This window comes from Portunus trituberculatus, chromosome 25, assembly GCF_017591435.1.
Source record: "Portunus trituberculatus isolate SZX2019 chromosome 25, ASM1759143v1, whole genome shotgun sequence".
Classification (NCBI taxonomy): Eukaryota; Metazoa; Arthropoda; class Malacostraca; order Decapoda; family Portunidae; genus Portunus; species Portunus trituberculatus.
The window spans coordinates 3,185,001-3,210,066 of NC_059279.1; the positions used below are offsets into that span (position 1 = coordinate 3,185,001).

General features: G+C 41.8%; 2 protein-coding genes across 4 annotated transcripts in view; both read right to left on the reverse strand.

Annotated features, from left to right (window-relative positions):
- Window positions 1-10,487, reverse strand: part of LOC123508893 (secretin receptor-like) — a 69,589-nt gene extending 59,102 nt beyond the window's left edge. For 2 of the 3 annotated variants that reach the window (XM_045262898.1, XM_045262896.1), the window contains exons 1-2: window positions 10,333-10,487; window positions 4,142-4,306 (exon numbers count right to left, since the gene is read on the reverse strand). The gene's annotated coding sequence lies outside the window, so the exon portion shown is untranslated. The remainder of the gene's footprint in view (window positions 1-4,141; window positions 4,307-10,332) is intronic. The other variant, XM_045262897.1, reaches the window with a different exon arrangement.
- A 323-nt stretch (window positions 10,488-10,810) lies between these two features.
- LOC123508559 (fibrillin-1-like) overlaps window positions 10,811-25,066 on the reverse strand; it is a 37,431-nt gene continuing 23,175 nt past the window's right edge. The window contains 7 exon segments of the mRNA XM_045262315.1: window positions 10,811-14,960; window positions 19,110-19,197; window positions 19,810-19,884; window positions 20,850-21,095; window positions 23,100-23,202; window positions 23,977-24,116; window positions 24,814-24,950. Coding sequence (XP_045118250.1) covers window positions 14,756-14,960; window positions 19,110-19,197; window positions 19,810-19,884; window positions 20,850-21,095; window positions 23,100-23,202; window positions 23,977-24,116; window positions 24,814-24,950 — 994 coding nt within the window. The 3' untranslated portion in view covers window positions 10,811-14,755.

The following is a 25,066-nucleotide window of genomic DNA, read 5'->3' on the forward strand; positions in this document are numbered from 1 at the left end:
AAATAGAAAAAAAATACACCCCAAAACACACCACACACACAAAACAACAACAACAACAACAACAAAAAAAAAAAAAAAAAACAATACATTCTAATACAAAAATAGCCAAAAAAAAAAAAAAGAATACAAGAAAAAAGAAAAACAAGAAAAAAAAAAATAACATCTTAATAATCCTACGATACAAAACCCTTTACAGTACAAAATAGGATCCGTCTCACCAGTACAGCTTGATCCTCACAAGTACCAGTAATACCCTTCCTTCCCTCCCTCCGGTGCGCCCAAACTCGAGGACAACGAGAGTCTAACACGCCCGAGAAGGAAAGAAAAAATAAGTTAAGCTGGATTTTGCTCTTTCAGTTCCGACCCGAGGCTATTCCTGGGTGGCTAAGTTTGAGATAGTTTATCCTTAGAGGGAGAGAGGGAGAGTGAGGGAAGAGAGAAGAGGGGAGAAGAGGTGAGAAGGCGAGGAAGGGAGAGAGAGAGAGAGAGAGAGAGAGAGAGAGAGAGAGAGAGAGAGAGAGAGAGAGAGAGAGAGAGAGAGAGAGAGAGAGAGAGAGAGAGAGAGAGAGAATACTTATTAAAAGTTTCAAATTACTATTATTACTACTACTGATGCTACTAGAGAGAGAGAGAGAGAGAGAGAGAGAGAGAGAGAGAGAGAGAGAGAGAGAGAGAGAGAGAGAGAGAGAGAGAGAGAGAGAGAGAGCAGGAAGGAGGGTGGTGGTGAAGGGAAGAAAGAGTATGACTAAGGATATAAAGCCGGAAAAACACACATAAACACAGATACTCTTACTCTTACTCATTCATACACACACACACACACACACACACACACACACACACACACACACACACACACACACACACACACACACACACACACACACACATATAGCAACGAAGGTACTAAAATAACACAGGGACTAGAAACAACAGAGAAAAACAGAGTGAAAGAGAAATAGAGAAAAATATAAACTAGATACTATTACTAATTTACTCAAGATATGCGCATCTCTTGTTAACAACGCAAATACAAGACATAAAACAGAGCAAGAGAGAGAGAGAGAGAGAGAGAGAGAGAGAGAGAGAGAGAGAGAGAGAGAGAGAGAGAGAGAGAGAGAGAGAGAGAGAGAGAGAGAGAGAGAGAGAGAGAGAGAGAGAGATATACACTTTTTCACACTGCACGATTTTAATGGATAGTAATAAACAATAAACTCACGAGATGGAGACGAAGAGAGGATAAAATACACTAGGTTTATAAACGCTAAACTAACACACACTTCATTTTAAGCACTCACCCTTCAGTAAAACAAATTAAAAACACAATCACGATTCATATAATACTAACAAAAGACACAAAGGTACAGAGACAGACAGACAGACATAAGGAGGACAAAATAGACGAGTTTTACCCCCACAAGACTCACTCGCTGAAACCTTCCAAATAACGATGATGATTTGGGAGCCGAAAAGATTCCCTTCCCTCACATTTTTTACCCCGCAAAGTTGAAGGAGCGGGAGAGAAATTACTATGATAATGTCTCACCTCTCGTCTTTCTTGATGGGGGAAGTTACTTGAAGGGAAGTGAAGGTAGAGTTGAAAGATAAGGTCGGATGTGACATACTAAGTGAGTTCTTGCTTTGCTCTTTGTGGAATTATGGTTACATGTAGGTGTGTTTAGAGGTGAGAGAGAGAGAGAGAGAGAGAGAGAGAGAGAGAGAGAGAGAGAGAGAGAGAGAGAGAGAGAGAGAGAGAGAGAGAGAGAGAGAGAGAGAGAGAGAGAGAGAGAGAGAGAGAGAGAGAGAGAGAGAGAGAGAGAGAGAGACATAAACAGAGACACAGAGATAGATAGACAAAGACACACACACACACACACACACACACACACACACACACACACACACACACACACACACACACAGAGAAAGACAGGCAGACAGGCAGACAGACAGGTAGACAGACAGACAGACCAATAAAAAGAGATAAATTTATTTCATAACTACAAGAAAATGTATATAATTTCTTAGTAATTCAGAAGTACAATAATCCTGGTTACTTATTACAGTTCTGGCATTCTCGTCCTCACTGCGCCGCTGACAAGTAAATTTATCATAGGAAATAACTAATGGACTTTCGTGGCCACAGCTCTCGCGGGAGATTATGGAGAAAAAAGTCGTATTCTTCAAATTAGCAGCGGGAGGAAAAATCATCACTGCATTAGGAAAGGGAAATAAGACGGTACTCTCAAGATCTTTTTGATATTGTCGAGTTTAGGGAGTGAGAAAGAAAACGAGTGGTACATGGATAGAAAATGGAAAGTAGATACCGTGACTTCTTTTAAGAGGGAGGATTCAAGACATTTGTTCTTTAATTTTGGCTAGTTCTTTATTATTCTTTAACCCTTTACTCTAGGACGCATTTTTTACCTTGATATTTGAGTATGATTAAACGATTTTATTTAAATTAGCAAGGGTCTATGGAGGTCAGAAGATAAATGGCCACAGTCTTCACTCTTCTAATTCCCATATATGTTTCTAAAGCTGTATGAAATCACCAAAAACTAAGCAGAATGAATACAAAAACGTGTCATGGTACTCAAGGGGTTAAGGGAACCAGCATTTCAAGTGGGCCTTTTGTTTTTATACTTTGTTGTGCTTGACTGGTTTCCCTCCTACATAAAAAAACAAAACATAACGAGTATATTTTCAAGCACTTTTTAATATTGAAGAGTTTAGGAAGTTAGAAAGAAAACGAGGGAAACATGGACAAAAATGAGATAAAAGATAACAATGACATCTTATTACTATTACTTATTCTCTTACTTAAGTTTCACGTCGCACAGAGAGATAAGAGAGACTGGCTTTAAGATTCTAGTGTCATTTTCAAGAAAGAAGAAGACTGTCTGTGTGGTGAGAATGGTGCACTCGCCTCGTGATTAATGAATGGCTTCGTGTGATAAGCAAGTAATGGTGATGAAGGACACGGAACGACTCACGAATTAAAAAAAAGTGTAGAAAAAAAATAAAAGGTAATTAAGAAACAAAAGCTAATTTATAACTTGTGTATATTTAGTTACTTTTTATAAATTTGTGGTATTTTGAGGAGAAGACAGAAGGGAAAAGGAAAAATAGGAGAATGGAAGAGGAGGAGATGAGAGGAAGGAAAGGGCGAAGAAGAGGGAAGGAGGACATGAAGCTAAGAGAGAAGAAAGGAAAGAAAGAGAGGAAGTAAGAGGGAAAGAGGAAAAACGAGAATAGAAGAAGAGGAGACGAGAACAGGGAAAGGGCAAAGAAGGAGGAAGGAAGAGAGGAAGCAAAGAGGGAAGAAAGGAAAAGGAGAGGAAGGAAGAAGGAAGAGGAAAAAGGAAAATAGAAGAGAGGAAGATAAGAAGGAAAAGGGGGAAGAAGAAGTAAGGAAGAGAGGAAGCAAAGAAGGAAGAAAGAAAAAAGAGAGGAAGAAGATGGGAAGAGGAAAAACGAGAATGGAAGAGAAAATGAGAAGGGAAAGATAAGATGAGAAGGAAGAGGGAAAGAAGTAGAATTTAAGGAGAGGGAAAAGATAATATAGATGAGCTGGTGAAAATCTGGGAAAATTGCGGAAATAGATTAAAATAAAAAAAACATTAAAAAGTAGAAACACGAAACAAAATGAATAAGCAACTTTTTTTTTCAATTACTGATCATGACTAAACGGAAATTAAACATTAGTGCAATTCAGAAAAAAAAAATAGTTGAAATAAGTGAATAATTGTGAAGTGAGCTTGTAAAATAATCACTTTTAATCAGAACAAAACAGAACGAAATTGGATGAAAAATATGACAAAAACTGCAAACGAGAAACGAAAAGTCAAGTAAGAAAAAAGACTAATAGAGAAACTGAAGCAAAATGAAAAGAAAACGTAGAAAAGGCAGAAAAAAAAGATGAAAGGGAAATAAAGAAAAATGAGAGAAAGAAAAACTCAAACACTCCAATATATAGAAACCAGAACCTGACACACACACACACACACACACACACACACACACACACACACACACACACCTGCATCCCTTGAGGAGTGAAATTCAGCGTCCCTTGAACTTAATCTCTCAAAACGTGCGAATATAGAATTTATGACAAAAAAAAAAAAAAAAAACTTACCTCAGAGAAGCAGACGAAGAATTTTTGAGCTGAGAGGGCGAGGTGAGGAGGCGATGATGGCGGTAGTGGTGGTGGTGGTGGTGGTGGTGTGGTGGTGGTGGTGGTGGTGGAGGAGTTTTGTATTACCGCAAAATCCACATCAGGGAAGCTAGAAATTTATGGGACCTGTGGATATGTGGATGAGTTGATGTGGCGGTGGTGTAATGGAATGTTGTGGATATTTTGTGGTGTTTGGGTAGTTTGAAAGGAATTCTGTACTCGTAAATATGTGCACTTGGTTGTGGTGTGGTGTTATTGTAGTGGTGATGTAATAGAATGTTTAGGATACTAATTCAGTGGTGTTTGGGTAGTTTCAACGCTGTTCTGTTCTCGTGGTGCAAAACCCGGCTAATAATTTCGGTGCCCTTTAAAAACAGATGTAGTTGAAATCAGACGTGTTTTAAGCGTGTTTCTAAGGTTTTAGTGACTGTATTAACCTCAGTACCAGGACGCGTTTCCATATTCATTCTGCTTACTATCTGGTGATTTTATACAGCTTCAGAAACTCATGTGTGGGATTAGGATAATGAAGACTGTGGCCATTAATCTTCTGACATCCAAAACCCTTCCTAATGTCAATAAAATAGTCTAATCGTACACAAATCTCATGGAAAAAAATGCGTCCTAATACTGAAGCGGTTAAGATATGGTGTTGATTTCCCAATGTCACTGTTGTGGTACCTGTCCTTTTCTTTTCCCTTTTTTTTATGCCGCAGTGTCTCTGGCTTCAGGAAAAAAAAAATCTAAAGACACACTGAAGTCGCCACTCAAGAAGAAAGTCCTCAAAATTTACACTGTGACGTGTTTTGGTAAGGCGCTGGAGTGAGGCTGAGGCAATGCTGTGATACTTTGCTGTGGTGCTGCTGTGTTAGTAATGCTAGCAGTGGTGTTTTGGACTGATGCATGGAGGAAATTCAACAAACACATCTTTTCCCACCCAAAAATAAATAAGAGAATATAGGAAAAAGACGAGAAAAGAGAGAAAATATAAAAGAGATTAATAAAGCACTCTACAGGAAAAAAATTTACACGTATACTTTCTTAATTCAATAAAAAGAAAACCGAAAAGAAGAAACAGAAAACAGAAAGTAGAAAAAGAGAAAAGAAAAAGAGAGAAAATACAAAATAAATAAATAAACCGCTCTATAAAAACAAACTCAATTTACACGTGTATTGTCTAAAATCAACAAAAGATAACAGAAAAAAGAAGAAGACAAGAAGAGAGAAAAAAGACAAGAAAAGAAAATATGTGAAAGAAGACAAGAAAAAGAGAAAATAAAAACGAAATCAGTAAACAACTCTAAAAAAAAACAAAATTAATTTACGTATATATTTTCTCAAAACAACAGAAAATAAAAAAAAGATAAGAAAAATAGAAAAAAATATATGAAAGAAGACAAGAAAAGAGAGAAAATATGAAAGAAAACAGTAAACCAATCTAAAAAAAAACAAACTTAAATTAAACATATATTTTCTCAAATCAACAAAAAATCAACAGAAAATAAAAAAAAAACAAGAAAAATAGAAACAAAATATGAAAGAAGACAAGAAAAAGAAAGAAAATATGAAAGAAATCAGTAAACCACTCTAAAACAAACAAACTTAACTTAAACATATATATTGTCAAAACAACAACAAAAAAATAAGAGAAAAAAAACAGAATATAGAAAAAGAAGACAAGAAGAAGACAGAAAATATATAAAACAAAATCAGTAAACCATTCCACGAGGACAAACTTTACACGTATATTTTTCCTCCCCGCAAGACAGGAGAGGAGAGCTTTGAATTAGCCATGTGTATGCAAGTGTCGGGCAGTTTGTCGCGGAGTTTTGTACGCAGATCTGACTGACTAGGAGGGTGGAGCTGTTTTCACTTTATTCCTCTAAAGCTGTAGTTTATTTTTGGGGTTTATTTTTGTCTCTTTTATTTTCAAGAGGAACTCAATAAAGAAATAAGAAAATAAGTAAATAAATCATAAGCAAAAGAGAAAGACAGAGAGATAGACAGAAACAGACAGACAGCCAGACACACACACACACAAACACACACACACGCACACACAGACACACACACACACTCAAATCAAATGAACGTGCAGGCAATATACAATCCAGAGAGAGAGAGAGAGAGAGAGAGAGAGAGAGAGAGAGAGAGAGAGAGAGAGAGAGAGAGAGAGAGAGAGAGAGAGAGAGAGAGAGAGTAATTTTCCATGTACCTAACAACGAAACAACCACACATTTCCCTGAACACCAAAACACCACAAAAAAAAGAGAAATAAAAAAAAGGCAAAATAAAAACAGCACAGTGACGCCCCAAGAGAGACACAAGCGACACATTAACACAATTTTGCAGCTCCAATAATGAAAACCAATTAACGTCACTCCTCCCACAGGCTTCCCTACAGCACCGCCTTCTACAGGAGCGTGAAGGAGGGAGAAACAGCCCAGGACGTCACAGCATCACGGTAAAACACATATGGACGCGACACAGCACACCAGCACACGTCACAGCACAGGTAACACTCACACAGGTAACACACACAGGTAAACACGCAGCACCACCCCGACAGGTAGGAAGAAAACGGAATCTACAGGTGCTTCTTTCAATCCTACACATTCAGCAATTGTTTCTACCTTGCAAGATATTTTTTTTCCGTGAGTATTGCAACTTTTTGGTGTCTCGGGTCGCTGCACTGATATTTCGAGTGTTTTCGGCAAGTTTTGTGGTAAATATCGTTAAATTATTCACTTTAACATGCGGTATCGACTCGGAACATAGCACATGGTTAGGTGGACAGTAAGCCACAACACAGCGCCACCCATTCACCTCCTGTCCTCACTACGGCCCGGGAAGGAGTGTGGCCGTCCGTCGCTCTGCCCTCCTATTTATACCCTGGCCTCCCCTCGCTCCTGTTGCCGCTTCTTGGGTTGTTTTGCAATACGGCTCAACACACTAATGAGGTTAAATTTGGACAAAGGGATAACACGATGCATGACAAGCTGTGATGACGTTAATGCGCTATATCAGGCATCGCATTTTATGGTTGAAAAACAGGCAGTCGCGTGGGATCCAGAGCGGTGACAGCTGGCCAGACCTCAGCCTTACCAGTCGATTTCGTGGTGCCTCGTCCCGCCTGGCAGCCTCGTCTCTTTTAGTGCCTTCAGCGGAAACCTATATCTTATAATCTCGTGTTACTCAAGTTTCTCTCCCGATATCCGCTATAAAGGCAGTTAATCATTCATGTTTGTTCACATTTAACCCCTTCAGTACCATGACGCTTTCCCATATTCATTCTGCTTACTATTTGGTGATTTTATATAGCTTCAGAAACTCATGTGGGAGATTAGAATAGTGAAGACTGTGGCCATTAATTTTTTAAGCTCCATAGACATTTAATCCCTCAAGTACTATGACGCTTTTCCATATTCATTATGTTTACTATTTGATGATTTTATACAGCTTCCGAAACTCATGTGGGAGATTAAAATAGTAACTACTCTGGACATTAATCTTCTGTCCTCCATAGACCCACAATAGTAGTGTCAATAAAATGATCTAGTCGTACACAAAGCTCAAGGTAAAAATGTGTGTCGGTATTGAAGTGGTTAATATTTCGTAAACACAAATTATATATACACCTTTGTACATCGTATCTTATGACAAAATTGAGTCTGTTATGAAAGCAGAGAGCAAGTCACTAATACTTGTTCTATTTCACTTACATATTACGTGAGTACAACTTGAGTACACGCTTTCTAAAACTGTATCCCCTATGAAAAAAAAGTAAGATTAACCTTTTATGAAGACAGAAAATACATTAATATTAGGTAAACACAACCAATATTCTCTTTTTTTCTTTAACTCCTTACGAAACAATTGAGTCTAATTAATGAACAGCTTTCGTTAGCTAAAAGAAAATGGAATATCTCTATTGACTGAAGGTACAACTCACTTATTAAGAGGAGAGGCCGTCATCTTACAATTTCACACGGAGCTCATCGTAGGCAGACGCAGAGCACGTAAAATAGTGTCTGTTTAATTAACATCTCGAGGGAGGTGGTCGTTAGCGTCGTAATTATTAGTTTGAACACCATTAAGATGTCAGGAGGGGCGAGGCGCGTCAGGTGGGGAGGGAAGGGCCGCCTCGCCCTCAGTTATACAAAGCAAGGCGAGGGGCCCACTGACGCTGCCTTTGTGTTTGCCCAAGGAGAGAAAATCGATGAGAAAAAATAAAGAATTACGGTACAGGCTGGCAAGAATTTTTTTCTCTATTTTCTCTTTATCTTTTATTTACTTACCACGAGAATTCTTGCCTGCTGTTGAAGAATATGAAGAGTATAGTGGAAGTTTACTGCGCTATAACGATCTAGCTATTAGCAGACTTATAGTGCTGATAAGTAATGTGGTGTTAGAGAGAGAGAGAGAGAGAGAGAGAGAGAGAGAGAGAGAGAGAGAGAGAGAGAGAGAGAGAGAGAGAGAGAGAGAGAATTGCGAAATGAAGCGTTTATTGTACGTCCATTTTTTTTATACCAGACTTGTAAAAAGAATATTAGAAAAAGTCGAAAAAGCGCCACAAACCAAACACTTCCGCACACTAACCTCTCTTCCCTCAGTTTCAGCCTCGTCTCCTCGTCACGCACCGCCCAGCCTTCCTGACACACAGGGATCATCTCGCTCGAGCGGAACGAGCCAGACACTCGCCAGTCTGTCAGTCTTGGCCGCCCCTTGCTCTGCGCCGCCATTTGTCACCCACAGACCGGCTGACTCCCAGCGGAGCGCAGCCCACCAATACATTGAACTAGCAGTACATTTTGGTGAGAAATATGAAAATCATTCGTTACTGATCACATGGATAAATCGGTTACATTTTGCTCTTTCCTACACAGAATCATGCATCTGATGGCAAAATGCCGCACCTTGTAAGATAACTAAATATGGACAGACGAATGCAGAGAAATCAAAAGACAAAGGAGTCACACTGTGCGACTCTTCCGCAGCTTGAGGCGAAACACTCTCTCCTTGACATGGAAGTAGAGATAACTAGAGGCAAAGTCCAGGACGCACCTGTACCGCGACAACATCTCCTTCCCGAGAACAAAGTCAAAGGTGTCGGTGCCAGCCACGCGCACGAAGCTGCTGGTCACCGCCACACCCTCGGCCAGCACGACCGTCACGCAGCGAGGAACCCGCGGCAGGCACAGCTGTGTGTGCAGGCACCGCGGCGAGACGTAGAAGGAAGTGGCGCCAGTGTCCACGTGTACGCTCATCTTCTTGCTGCGCAGCGAGGTGCGCCGAAAATTCACGTCCATCACATACTGGGAGTCGCCTCCCTTCTTGGGCGCCCACTTAGGCTTCCTGCTGGGGAAGTGCAACGTGCACGCTGTATCACTGAATTCCTGCACAGCCCCAGCCTGGCGCAGCGTGGCGTTATCGAGAAGGATTCCTGGCAGGGTGGACACCATGTTCTGTGGTAGCACTAAAAAAGTGCACCGCAGAGCCACGCCGCCAGCCAGGTGCACCTCCACGTTCTCCACCACCTTGAGGGTGTGGCGCACTTTGGTGGTCCACAACTGCAGCTCGTAGCTCTTCACGAAGGACACTTTTTCCAGCAGGCCCAGCTTGTCAGCCACGCGGTGTGCTATCATGGCGGATGTGGTGCCGCAGTCCACGTACATGTCACACAAGTGGCCGTTGATGCGGGCGGGCAGAGAATTATGGTTACTGAGAGGAACAGTGACCCAGCTCTTCAAGGAGGGGACGCCGCACTCCACTGCTTGAGGCACAGGGAAGAGCAACACCTCGCCGTAGCCTGAGTGCAGAGCTTGGACGCTGTTCTGAGTCTCGTCTCGGTCGCCATCCTTCACTCTGCAGCACAGCCTGCGGCGTGCCTTGCTCCGGCCTCCGTGGAGCACCCGCCCGCCTCTCTTGCGATACACCATTCCTTATTTATTCACAGAAGATTAAAAATGTGAACCAAGCACACTGACATGAGTGTCACACACTTATGAGTCAAAACCGTGCGTAAAGAAATCTCTTGCACGCAGAAACAACGAGAAAGCGAATCCCGCGAAGCGCCATCCCATGACGCACCGAGTCCCAAGTCCCATCCCGGTGACTCCATACACACACACACACACACACACATAACTCACCTTAATCAGAAGGACTCCCCAGCCAGGCATCACAGCTCCTGTCAGTCTTATAATGACGTTCATCCTGCACAGTAGTTATCTAACTGTAGTGAAGACAGTGAATGTCAGACAAAAGAAGAGACACTGACGCTCCCTTACTCTCACGCTCCTCAGAAACAACTGAACTGCGCAGGCGAGCTGAGGCGATACTGCGCAGGAAAACAAGTATGGGAACTTGAATTCAGGAAGGACTTAAGTGAACATAAGCACATTAGAGAGAGAGAGAGAGAGAGAGAGAGAGAGAGAGAGAGAGAGAGAGAGAGAGAGAGAGAGAGAGAGAGAGAGAGAGAGAGAGATGTTTTGCGGTCTCTTTCTCACTAGGGGCAAGGCCTTACTTGAAACGATAGCGTCTTAGAATACATCCTGTGCTGAGAGAGAGCCAAGTTTCTCCCTGTGGACGCAGTGTTAGGGTGACAGGGTTGTGAATCAATCCAGAACAAATCATCATTATTTCTATTTCATAAAATGTACATCATCCCTCCGTGTACCTTACCTTTGGGTCTTGTTGCAGGTGGATCAACTAGAAAAACACTAACTAACCTAAAAAAGTCTTCGAAGCACATTAATTTCACGATTTTTATCTGCACACACTCCACCTTTAATGGCACAAGCAAGATTAGGATTTCTTACAACTAACCTTAGAGTAGTCAGTATATCTAACAATTTTTTCATAATACAGGAGCAAAATGTTATGGTAGTAGACAATAACTTAAGGTCTATCTATATATCCTATTACATACATATACACACGGCTTTACTGAAGAGGAGGGACACCACACAAGTGAACCTGCATTCCCACGGCAAAGGGAAGACTGAACACAGGTAGGAGGGCAGACTACAACGTGGGAACCAGCGCCACCTGTTCTTTCCACCTCCTTTACTATAGTCTATGTATATACAAGTACACGCTGCAGGGTATTGTCGCCTACATTAAAAATTACATTGTTTTTCTGGTCGGGGTTTGTAGATTGACAGATTTTTATTAAAGGGTGAAGAATAATGAAGTTCTGGTAATCGATATGATGTGAAAAATGCACCTTTTTGTTTCACTCACTGAAGGCTGTTGTCGATAGGAACGCTTCTCTGGTTATCCTGGAGCTTATAAGTAAAATATCACTCAGTTTCCTGTATTAACGACTGACTAAAGTAACAGTAGTGGCGATAAATAGCGTCGACTACTTACACCACGAGACACTCAGTATTTCACATCTCTGGCAGTATTACATTGAGACAGAATGCTTAAAGAAGTAATATCAGGACTGCATATCTTTCTGATTATTGAGGGACTTGGCTATTATAGAAATAACTTTAGCCTTCCAACCTCAAAACACTTTAGCTTAATTTCACGACAAAATATAACTCAAGTCTACACAAGCAAGGGGTCAGCAGTGAAACCAACGCACTGAATTAATCGACACCTTATCTAATCTAACCTAACCTAACCTAACCTAAACCGCAAATGAAAGCGCTAGTGCTATTTCGGTATCATCCCTTCTCGCCACAAAACACAGCAATAAGGTGACCCACTGACGCACACACTAGATGGAGGAAGGTAAACGTTTAGTCGCTGTTTGTTGTGGTGTAATATTGCGCGTGCTTGCCTCACTATCTCATCTATAGCCGGTATTCTGTAAGGTTTTGCTCCCACCACTGCTTACAAAGGCCACAGAGATGATTAGCCGGCTTCTCAAGAGTGTTTTTTCCTGTTGATGATGTAGAACTCTTGTTAATCTGTCACTAGAATTGGAAAAAAAAGCACTCGTAAAACTCGTGTAGCTTCAACTTTATAGAGGCTTTTGAAAGTAGGTGCGGCCAAAAGCGTTTCAGTATACCGCTATGAAATTGACGTACGTAAAACCACATTTTTATTAACCAGTCGACCAATCAATTCCTCTGTGCCTCACGTGCCGCATCACCAATTAGTGCCTACCTGTGCCCACCAATTAACGACTCAAATATCCACAGAACGGTTTTCAAATTTCACATTACCACAATAAAGTTAAGCTTGAAATGAAATGGAAATAATTAGCTGACGTGAAATCATCATCGAGTTTTCGTATATCCCAAAAAAAAAAAAAAAAAAAAAGAATAAAAATGTTGCAGTAGATATTTACTATAGCAAACAGTTTGGCTCGGAACGAAAATTGGAAGTGTTGAAGCAAATTACTTATATTTTGAAGACCTTTGTTACATTAAGGCGCCATTGTATCCCAAAGAACTGTATCAACAAATATTAGAATTCAGAAAGAGAAATGAGGATTAAGCAAAGAATGAATAAAACGAGTATGATATTGAGGGAAATGATAAATATTTTGCTAGCATTTTCTCTTATCAGTGCAACGCTATTGTGTCTCAAAGAAGCGAGTCAACAAACATTAAGATTTTAGCACCAAACATCGCAGGAAGGAACTCAGCAACGGGAGAAAAAAAAAAAAAAAACTGATGGAAATAATTGATGTTTTGACAGCGGTGTCTTGTTAGGAGAAGCGGCGTGATAAATCAATGAGGCACGCCAACAAACAGAAGGGGAAAGAGTAACCGCGACGCACAAACTCGGGTGACTGACCTCCCCCTCACGCTGCTCCTCTCACTCCACTTCATTACGCGCTGAGAGACAGGCAAGCACTACTAACCCCACACCGAGAGAGTCCATTGTTTCACCCCACACTCCAAACAACTGAGTCTGGCCCGGCGTAAGTGTGCTGCAGAAAGCTTGACTAAAACGGAATATCGTAAAGTATATCTCTTAAGTTTGGCTCTAGTGTGTGGTCCAGGAAAACAAAAGATAAAGAGAAGCAGAAAACGGAATATAAAACATCATATTGTCCCAAAAAACACTTACGATACAGCTGGCAGTAATAACTCTGGTGTCTGAAGAGAATGACTCACACAGGAAGAGAAACTGGAGGAAATATCGTACATAAAAACTATCTCAATAAAGAAAACAATAAGTAAATCTCATATCTAAAAAAGTAAAGGTAATTTTGGAACACCGTGCAAGGCGTGTTGGCAAGAGTCCCTGTCAGGCCCTGGTGGCGGACAGCGGCACTTACTGTACTGTATAGCTGTCCCCGCGCGGGAGTGACAAATTAAAGCTTAACACTATGAATTGCCCTTCCTCGTTATGCCCTAAATCACTGCACGGAAGCACCAAAAGTCCATGAAATCAGCGGCAACATGACAACACGAGACGCTGGAACTGGTAAAAATAAACACAGTAAACCTTCTGCTTTTTAAGTCGGCTAGATTAAGTAAGCCTTTGTTCTTTTTAGCACAAGGAACGGTCACTTCTGAAGAAATGCTGCAGTGTTTCATCCCAGGATCTTCTGTGTAGTAGTAATGAGTGTTTCCTTCATCATGGTTGTGACTGGGGATACTGCACTGGGGAAAGGATGATCTTGGTGTCCTAAAGTTGTGAAGCATTGGCCATGAGAGAGAGAGAGAGAGAGAGAGAGAGAGAGAGAGAGAGAGAGAGAGAGAGAGAGAGAGAGAGAGAGAGATGCTTGGTGACATCAGAGGTAGCTCTTCGTCTGGCGCTAAAAATGACTTTCTTGAAACACTGACTGATTCATCTCGCTAAGACTGACACTCACGAAAAAAAGAGACTCAAAATTTTATCTTTTCCCAGACTGACTTTCAACAACACTGACTTTCACCAAGCTTGACTCCCGAAGCCTGACCCTCACCAACCCTATCTCACCAATCCTAACCTTTAACAAACGCGCTCCTCACCAAGCCTCACCAGTGCCTCTGCTATTAAGGTGGCCCACACGCTACTGATACATTAATGCTACAACACTGCAGCAGGGTGGAAGTAGGTGTGTATGGCCTTCCTAAAACAAACACTGACCTCCCTTTGCTAGTGTAGGGGAGCGGACAAATGGGAAGGGGAGTCTCTGAAGGAAGGTTCCCCGCCAGAGTGAACACAACTACTAATGTAACATGAATACCTCCAAACTCGAGAGGTGAAATGTATGTTGGTCACGGGAGGAGGAACTGCAGCATTAGGAAGCTTTACTGTGCTTGATTTACACGAATATATAAACTCTGACGAAAAAAAAGAGAGGAACACACACACACACACATAAACACATCCGTGCATTGTATTATCACAATCAACGTATCTGACGCTATAGAAGGAGGAGGAAAAGGAGGAGAAGGAGAAAAGAGAAAGAGGAATCTAGAAACCTACACGATTCAAATAAACAAAAGGAAAAACAAATATTATTATGGATTCTTCCTCTTGCATTCCTCCAAAGACTTAAACACTGAAAATCCATAACAAAAACAGTACATCCCGCACACTAAACTCACAACACACAACACACAGCACAACACTCATTCCAGACGACTAAACAACGCAGAGGCGACAGGAGCGGGGCGTCTAGCCGTAGCTGGTGACCCTGGCGTGGGCGAGGGCTTGTGTGTTGCTGTTGGGACCGCCGCGGGCCTGAGCGTGGGCGAAGGCGAGAGTGGAGCCCGGACGGAGAGACGCGAGGGAGAAGGTGTCGAAGAAGCTCCTCCCGAGCGTCCTTCCCTGCGGCAGCTCCGGCGAAGTGCTGGCGGGCGTCTCCCCTCGCACGGGATTACTGCAAGGTGGCCAGGAGTGCGTGTTAGTGAGTCTCCTTAGGTGTGTTAACGTTACTGTGTCTGCAGGGTTTGGTAATGTTGTACTAGTGAGTGTATTGTTTTGAAGGCCATGTAGGTGCTGGTACTGTAATACTGGTTATCATGTTGAGTGTTGGATTCCCTCTCGGGTGTGTGGATGTTATGGTGCCCATTGGGTTTAATAATGGTTGTGCTGGTGTTGTAATGTTCAGAGGGCAGTGATATGTTGTACTGGTGTTTGTTAAGTATTAGTGGCTCTCCTGTGTGTGTGTGTGTGTGTGTGTGTGTGTGTGTGTGTGTGTGTGTGTTATAAGGCCTGAAATGAACACCAAACTAGAATTCTCTCGGCATGATAATTTGTTACCAATATTTCTTATGTTTTCTGATTTAGTTTAAAATGTTTGTTTGAGAGCAATCTGGCTGCAATAACTCTGTGTCCATGCTCATTAATTATACTGGTGAAATTATCAATCTATTTGCACAAAAAGAACCTTCTCTTTTATGTTCTGTTTGTGCTTTTTTTTTTCTTTGTTCAAGGTGATTCATGAAAATTCAAACAACCAGAAAATAATCTGCCTAGCTAATTAGTTTACATACTAATAACTTTCCTGACCGCCACACTCTGATTACCTATCACTGCCTCACACTTTTCACACCAAGTTAATTTTGTATGCAGTAAAGAGAATTAATTATGATATAGAAATAGATCAAAAGTGTTGGTGTCGTGAGTGAGTCAGTCGAGGGACGACACAACACGACACAACACAACACGACACGACACAACACAACACGACACGACACGGCACCAGCAGCAGGACGGCCAGAGCTTCATGGGACAGTCCAGCTACAGGTTAATTCTGTTCGGGCAGCAGGGAAGCACACAGTATTAATAGTTGACCTGACTACTGCCGGACAACAAAGCTAGTGGTGTTTAGAGAGGACAGTAACAGGAAGCCAGTGTCCTACGTTTGGTCCTGCCACGTATACGTAAAACAGAACAGATGGAGGAGTCATGAACCTCACAAATTTGGCCATGGTTGGGTGGTGAACGTTGCCATGTGGAGGGAAGGGACGAGGCACACTGAGGAGGTTAAAGGAGGTGAGGTGGACACACACACACACACACACACACACACACACACACACACACACACGAGGTAAGTCTCAGGGTACAGAGCTGCGTCAGGGTGCCTTCTCATCACTCACGTAGCTCGCATTGATTATCTCACGTTATGCAAGTGAGTTTGGGGACGTGACTAGCTCCACGTTCAATTTTTAGAGCAAGTTATGGATGTGACGGCGCCCTTGACCTGACGCACATAAGCACATAAATAGCAAGAAGCACATTACGCCCCCAACAGACAGAGCCAGCAGTAACAGCAGTAGCAGGAAAATCACCTCACCATACGTTGACGAAACCTACCGTCCATGAAAAAGGTTCTCGATATTTCCATGTTTTCTTACGATGACCAATCTAGATGGGAGAGCAGCGGCGTTAGGGAGCAGCCGGTGGGAGGCACAAGTATAATAATTACTCTTTCCTGTGTAGAATCCATAGCTGTGCAGATTCATTACTGTCTACTGTTGAGTGTAACATAACAGATAACCTCTAACAGGATTACAACTAGTGAGTGCTTCAGTTCCTCGCCTCAAGCTGCTCTCAGAAGTATTATACGTACCTGTCAGTAATGTCTCTACTCCAATTTAAAGCTTCTCAAAATAAAAAGAATATTTGTGAATCATAGAAGCTGAATCACTCAAGCAAAGTTACCATGCCCCTCAGCAGTTGCATATCCCACCAAGCAAGTCCCACTTATCAACTAATAGTGAAAAAAGTTATTAATGATAATATTACCTATAAGAAAAACATATTTATTTTGTTTGCACATCTGCGTAAGAAAAGATTCACCTTACCTCTCTTTAAGAAATTTAGTCATTGAGCATTATAGCAAGTATTCAATGTGATATGAGAAGGATTATAGAGTTTGTCATTAATGAACTCCCTTGATCATGCAAACCTGAGCTAATGAAGACATCTTTCACAAATAAGATTACACAATAAAGAATCACTAAACACATGCTATTTCACTTGACTAGTCTATGGATGCATCGTAACCAAAGAACAGCCTTGAAGTTAATAATACACGCAAAATGCACCACACTCAGCCTGGACATCAAAAGCAAACATCAAGACCGCAAAATCAGGCTGAGTAAAAACGAAATATATAATAAACAAATACTCAATTTAGGACACAGGGTTGAAGGGGACTCTGGGGCGCCTCGGGTGGGCGACGAGAGACCGACCTGTGAGAGGAAGTCCGACGGTGGGTGTGATGTCCTGCCGGCGGGCTGTAGGCAGAGGGTTCGCGAGCTGGTGCCGCGGCGGAGCGTCGTGGCGTCGTCACCACACTGTTCACACCGTCCACTGTACGACAAGACGCTCCCGTTAGGTGACACACACCACACACAGGACACACTGCAGGCTGAGCTAACACTAACTTTTCTGAGGCGCTGTGATACGCAAGACACTTCCTCTAGGCGACACACACAGGACACACTGGACTGACACACTAACACATGTCTTTACGTCTTGTGGTGAAGCGAGGTGGTAGTCTCAATCTTTCATCCCTTTCACTGGGAAACTCTGAAACTCACTGCATGGTTCTACATTTTCCTCTTCTCGTGACTTGAGGGAGGTTTCAAGACACTTATCCTTCAATTTTGGCTAATTCCTTTGCTTCTTGAGGGACTGGCACCTCATTACACTCTTTTTCTTTCCCTCTCTCTGTCCTTGACCAGTGCTTTTCTTAAATAGAAATAATTCCACAACTAACATCAAGAAAATCAATATGTACGAACCCAGAAACGCAGTCTAGACAAGAATGCAGGTGTGAGTTACAGTGATGCATTATAACATGTACTAAGTTACGCTACAACTAGTTATTCTCGTTAGTACTCGCCGTGTGGTTCATTCGCTGTGTGTCAACAAACTGGCGTGAGCTGGGAGTTTGTTCTGTTCGAGGGTTTCCACTCCTCTCATCGCTCCTCTTGGTGAAATGTGATAGTATGAGTGGCCATGATGGTGATGGTGTAATAATGCTGTGTTTTGTGGTGTTAACTCTATGCTGATAATTCTGTATGCTGTGTTTTGTGATGCTAACTCTATGCTGATAATTCTGTATGCTGTGTTTTGTGATGCTAACTCTATGCTGATAATTCTGTATGCTGTGTTTTGTGATGCTAACTCTATGCTGATAATTATGTATGCTATGTTTTGTATGCTAATAATCCTGTATTGTGATGCTAACTCTAATAACTCTATGCTGTATTTTGTGATAATTCTGTATGCTGTGTTTTGTAATGTTAATTCTATGTTGATAATTCTGTATGCTGTGTTTTGTGATGTTAATTCTATGCTGATAATTCCGTATGCTGTGTTTTGTGATGCTGATAATTCTGTATGCTGTATTTTGTGATGCTAACTCTATGCTGTATGTTGCACCTTACTGCTCAACGCGTTACCATCATTCATAGCTACATGAATAAATTACAATATATATTTTTGAACGAGTCAGTCTTATTTTGGCACACTCGTTATGGCCAACCACGTGGTGCGCCTTGTGGACCTGATATAATGTATAAATCCATGATGTTCCTTACGACGCAGTGCAGAATCAATTGACAGTCTAGTAAGAAGGAGCACCTTATTTATAAATCCCATATACCAACACTAAACTCATGCACTTCGCCCATTCACTGAGGAACTACCTGGTCTGAAGTCATATTGGAAAAACAGAGAGTAGTAAGAAGAAACGCCTTACACCACGTCACCCACCCTCATGCACTTCGCCCAATCACTAAGGAACCACCTGCTCTTAAGTCATATTGGAGAAACAGAGAGTAGTGAGAAGAAACGTCACGCCTATCACTGCCTTACACCACGCCACTCTCATGCACTTCATCCAGTCACTAAGGAACCATCTTTTATGTCATATTAGAAAAACAGAGAGTAATGAGAAGAAACGCCTCGCCTATCACTGCCTTACACCACGCCATCCACACTCATGCACTTCACTCATGCATTGACAAAACCACCGCTCTTATAATCTCCCATTCCGCCACGCCCTTACCTTGCGTACTTGTCCGTGAATGTTCCCACTGGGCATGGAGTACATCGCTGTTTCTGCCCACCACTGTACATCCCTGGGGAACACGCCACTGGAACGCACACACAGACGCACGTTAAGGAGTAGCAAAGGGAGCTTGAAGTGTTAATCAAAATTCTACGTCACGTTTTAGCTTCAATATTACTGCTACTTACGTCACTTAATGAAACTGTCAATATGTATGTTAATGTATGTTAAAGTATGTTAAAGAGATTCTTCGTTCTGGATGTGATAATGTTAATCTAATTTTTAAGCCACTTGTTAATGTATAAAGTTTTTCTCTACTTGTTCTATCACTCTCGTACTTTAGGGCTCGGTAACTTATCAATATATATGTTTGAAATATTCTCAGCTTCGTCTATCAAATTACTGAATACGTTAATGCTAATCAAACCTATATGCATAATGTTAACCTTCACAGCATTACATACAGCTAGAGTAAAGTATACCTGTCAACACAAATTAGATGAAGACTTCTCTCTCTCTCTCTCTCTCTCAAAATACTGAAAATCCTCAAGAAAAACTCAAGTATATAATAAGTACCAAGACTTCCGCGGCTCCTTATACCTGTAAACTCAATACCGGTCCTTCTAAGAGAATAAGAAGGAACTACCGACTCTAATGCAAGAGGAGACAAATTACAAGAGACAAACTTGGTACTCACGGCATACATTCGGATGGGCTTCCCTCCATTCAAACCCGGGCAGACAGCCATCACTTGGCTTGAGTGGTACGGCGGCTGCACGGAGAGGGGCACAGGTAAATGCACCGTACATTGACGACACATCAAATAAACACACAGCTTTTGGCCGCGTCGCTCGCATTCAACATTACTGGTCTCAATAACATCCCTTTAATTAATTTCACACTCCACATTGGCTATTTAATCTGGTTGTTTACATTTGTCATTCCCTTTCAAACACCTCTCTTTAATTCAGTCATTCACATTTATTATTCACTTTCCCTCTTCACAGTTACCATTCCCCCCATCAAACATCAACTGCAGTATGGAAAGCCGTCTTCTGAAATCCATCACAATAGAATTACAGAGAGGTGAGGGGAAGAAATAAAGAGAAACCCTTATCTGATGTCATAAAATGCAGTAATAGATCTTAATGAGGAATACATGTAGTGAATTGCAGGATGAGAGAGAGAGAGAGAGAGAGAGAGAGAGAGAGAGAGAGAGAGAGAGAGAGAGAGAGAGAGAGAGAGAGAGAGACAGAGAGGTATGGGTGGAGACGGCGAACAGATAAATAGACAGACAAAAAAATGGAGACAAACAGATCAGAGACAGACATAAATGAGACAAAATAAAACAAGAAAATAAGAAAACAGAAAAAACAGACAGAACGAAAGAGATAAATGACAGAGAAACATAGAAAGGAAACTCAAAGAAACAGATGCACACAGAGAACGAATGATATAAAAGAAAAGAAACAATATAACAGAAAGACGGAGAGGAAAAAGAGAGAGACACACAGCTGGAGACACAAACTCGTATTCTGAAACGCTTTGCTCTCTCACCACCACTACTTTCCAAAGACTAGTTGAAGATACGTATTTCTAAAACATTTATATAGTTTTGATGATGGATTAGCAAGATTTCTAGCTTATTGAGGAGAAAATATCTTGAAAACTAAGCTAGTCGTCTTTGTGGCCTTGGAAAAATTGTGGTGGTGAGAGAGACAGCAAATCATAACTCACGTGTGCAGGAGGGGAGGTGTGCGCTGGGGTACCATAGCCCGGTGTGACGGCCGCATATGTAAAGTGGAGAGGGAGGGGCGGTGGTCATGACAAACCCAGGCAGGCAGGAGGGACGACACATCCGCCCCCAGGCCAGCTCCTTGCACACCCACGAGACGCCCATCGCTTCCCCTGGCCTCCCGCACTGCTCCCCCTCACCACCACCACCACCACTGCCGCCTCCTGCTCCTTCTCCTCCTTCCTCGGCTGTCGTGTTACATACAGCCCAGTGTTGGCGTGAGTGAGGATATGGAGCTGTGGTTTGTGGTCTTTGTGTGTTATGAGAGAGCTGTCGTTGTTTTGCTTTATATGCTAAGTAGATAATGGCTTTGTTTGAGGAGGGGAAGTATAGCATGTTGTTTTTTAATGCGTGTGTGTGCTTGTGTAAAAGTGTGAAATTTAATGGAACTAATAAAAGGTTTATGAAATCTGAAATAAAGTCACTGAGAATGTGTTGGAAATGTTTGAATGTTGCATCACAAGTTGGATTTTTTTATGTATTCATCAGGTTTTAATTAGACAAAATATATGTTTAAATAAACTAAAGAAAGAATGACGTTATATTCATCAGAACAAACATAGATAATTAAATTTTCCTATCAAATAATTAGATATTTTTGCAAGTTATTTTTTTTCACATATTGGGGAGACAAATAAAGGCCAAAAAGAACTTAAAAAAATGCAGTCTCCAACAAAGAAACAAGCAAAAGATCCGAGAAAAGGGCAAATTTAGCTAGACTTCATTACCACAGAACAAAATTTCTCAACAGGTGTTAATAACTGATGTTCCTGCAGCACGTGGCGTTGTGAGGCCAAACATGCACCGCCGCTGCCTTAGTAATGGAGCCACGAAGCTGTCACATGGATCAGTCACTTCACTACTACATAGTTATGGGTTTTGTACAACACGTGGGCAGGACCAGTGTGTTCTGAGAAGTGTGGAGGCGTCAGTAGAGCGAGGCAGAATACACACATACCTTCCAATGTACAGGGACAGTCGTTCATGTTACTGCTAGAGACTAGAAGAATGAAATATGGACATAATGGAAGTTACTGACAGTACTAAGGCTTGTGTTAATGACCAGTGTGTTAATGGGTAGTAGGTGTTGACGTTGGTGTTACTCTGATGAGGAGAGAGAGAGAGAGAGAGAGAGAGAGAGAGAGAGAGAGAATCGACATAAGTAAAGACAGTGTGGTGTTCTCAGAGAGGGTTGAGTCACATGATGCTCCGATGCTTCGAATCCTCCCCAGTGAAGCAGGTGAGTCAGATATGAGGAGAAGGAGGAGGAGAAAAAGAAGTTGAAGAGGATCAAGAAAGAGAACACAAAGAATAAGAATAAGAGATGGAGGAGAAAAAATCTATGGAAAAAGAAGGAAAAGGAAGAAGAGGAGAAGGAGGAGGAGGACTGATTGATATTTTGACACCACAACAAGGAAGTCAAGTGGAGAAGCAGGAAGAGGAGGGAGGAGCACGAGCAGGAAGGAGGAGGAAAAGGAAGAGGAGGAGAAAAGAAAGAGTAAAAAATAATAACAAAAGAGAGTTTGAAAAAAAGTGAAGTTAGAATGAGAGGCGCTATCGGTGGTGGCAGTGATGGTGGTGGTGGTGGTGGTGGTGGGTGCGGGTGTCACATATCCCGGGGTGTGCAGGCGGCGTGGGGCAGTGTGTCGCCGCCTCAGGGACTACACACTACACATGCAAGCTTTAGTGAGTCGGTCATCTCTCGCCCGGCACACGCAAGGCACACAGAGAGGCTCCGGTGAGAGGTTGGATCAATAGTTATCAATATATTCTTACGTGTACTTATTTACAGGTTGAGTAACGCCATCTAGTGAGAGACGTGGAGGCTAAACACTTACTCTAATAAAGCGAGTGCACAGCGAAAAGAGACACAAAGAGTTGGGGGGGGGGAATTAAGTTAAGGTTTTAATCACATTTTAAAAACTAGTTATTTCATACATATTTCTTTCTTTTTTTTATCACTATCTATTTCTCTTTGTTGACTCTTCCGCTTGAACAAAAATGTATATTCAGCAGGAAATATTTCATTAATCAGCTCAAACAGACTAAGAAATTAATCTAACATCAAAAGCGATGAAAAAAAAAAGAATCAAAAGAATTACTCCTATGTATGTACAGTGACACGAGGAGATTTATCAAAAAGAACTGTAGATTACTCTCAGTGGGATTAAGGGAAAGGGGGAAGGACTCACGTTGTACAGTGACGACGAAGGAGCACTTGGCCCTGTTCCTGTAGGGGTCCATGGCCACATAATGCACCGGGTACGTTCCTGCCGTCAAGTAGCGCCCGGGTTCCTGTGCAGTTTGGTATATGTGAGTCATATTTTGCGGTATATTCTATTGTAAAGTTTCAAAATGCATACTCGGCAAGGTGTTTGGACTCGACCAATAGTTGAGGTACTGCCAACTGTCATAGCAAATTGCGATAGTATTTGATTTATATTTATGTATAAAATGTCCCGTTGTTGAGTTTGCTGCTGTCTGTATAACACTAAATAAATGTATCAATACTGACAGGTAGCACCCCTTTACTGATCAACTGAATGACTACCTAGAAGAAAAAGGTAACAGTATAAAAATAAAAGTACTGTCTTCTCACAACGTAATATTTGCTTTAGTTACCTACGTCTGCAAATCAGTTTAAGTTTGTGATGCACGTCGTTAACCTCTTCAGTACCATGACGCTTTTCCATATTCCTTCTAGTTACTATCTAGTGATTTTATACACCTTCAGAAACTTATGTGGGGATTGAAATAATAAAAACTGTTGCCATTAATCTTCTGATCTCCATAGACTCTTGCTAATGTTAATGAAATGGTTTAATCGTACAGATATCTCGAGGTAAAAATGCATCACAGTACTCAAGAGGTTAATGGAATCCAATACCAATTTAGTGTCAGTTCGCTAAGCCTGGTCAGAAACATTCGTACTAATTTCACGTGATCAAAAGAATCGCTCGCGGTAATTTTCCACACATTACAAGCAATTAAGCGACTTTTACGTGAAAAGACTCGGACAAAACTTTTACCACCGGTGATGAGGGACGCAAATGAATGCTCCCCACTCACCAGCGATTTCCATAAGTGAGAGATTTCCACGTTATCTTTGAAGAGCGGCTCCTTCCACACCACCTCGGCCGTTGCTTGCCCCTCTGTCAGCAGCACCGTGAAAGACTTGGGGCATCCGAACACCTGTGGGTCCTCTTTGTCTGCCAAAAGAGACACAGAGACCCTGAAGCACGTGGATGTGAGGATGGGCGGCTGAGAACATTAGTAAACAGAGCTAACCTAACTTAACTCCTCTTAAATACCATGACGCGTTTCCATATTCATTCTGGAGACTATTTGGTGATTTTATACAGCTTCAGAAACTCATGTGTGGATAAAGATAGCGAAGAATGGGGACAATAATTTTCTGACCTCCACAGACCCTTCCTAATGTCAATAAAATGGTCTAATCGTACACAAATCTCAAGGTAAAAATGAGTTCCAGTATTGAAGGGGTTAAACTAACCTGAGACTATTACTGACATACTAAGCAAAACCTGGACGTCCTTGTTGAATAGATGAAAAGATAGGTAAATAAAACCGTGACGTTGATGATAAAAAAAAAAAAACAGGAAAATGTTACATATCAAACGCAGATCCGGATTAATTCATATGTAACTTACTAAACGAGAGAGAGAGAGAGAGAGAGAGAGAGAGAGAGAGAGAGAGAGAGAGAGAGAGAGAGAGAGAGAGAGAGAGAGAGAGAGAGAGAGAGAGAGAGAGAGAGAGAGAGAGAGAGAGAGAGAGAGAGAGAGAGAGAGACATAAAAAAAAACACACTAAGGTCAGTACAAACAAAATAAATCAAACAGTCATACTTTCTCCACGCTAAATCGATCCACTCCCCGCCGCCACTCACCTCGCACCTCCACCATGAAGGAACACGCGGCGGACTCATCAGACATTGGAGAGCGCGCCACGAAGGTCACAGTGGTCTTCCCCGCCGGCAGGTCCGCCTCTAGCTGCTTGGCCCAGTCCGGGGAGGCGTCCACGTACCTGCAGGACGCGAGACATCTTCGTCAGCAGATAACACAGGTGGGAACGTGTACGAAAAATAACCATTGTGTTCTACGTTAACCTGTTTTTTTTTTTTTTTTTTTGTATGTTAGAAG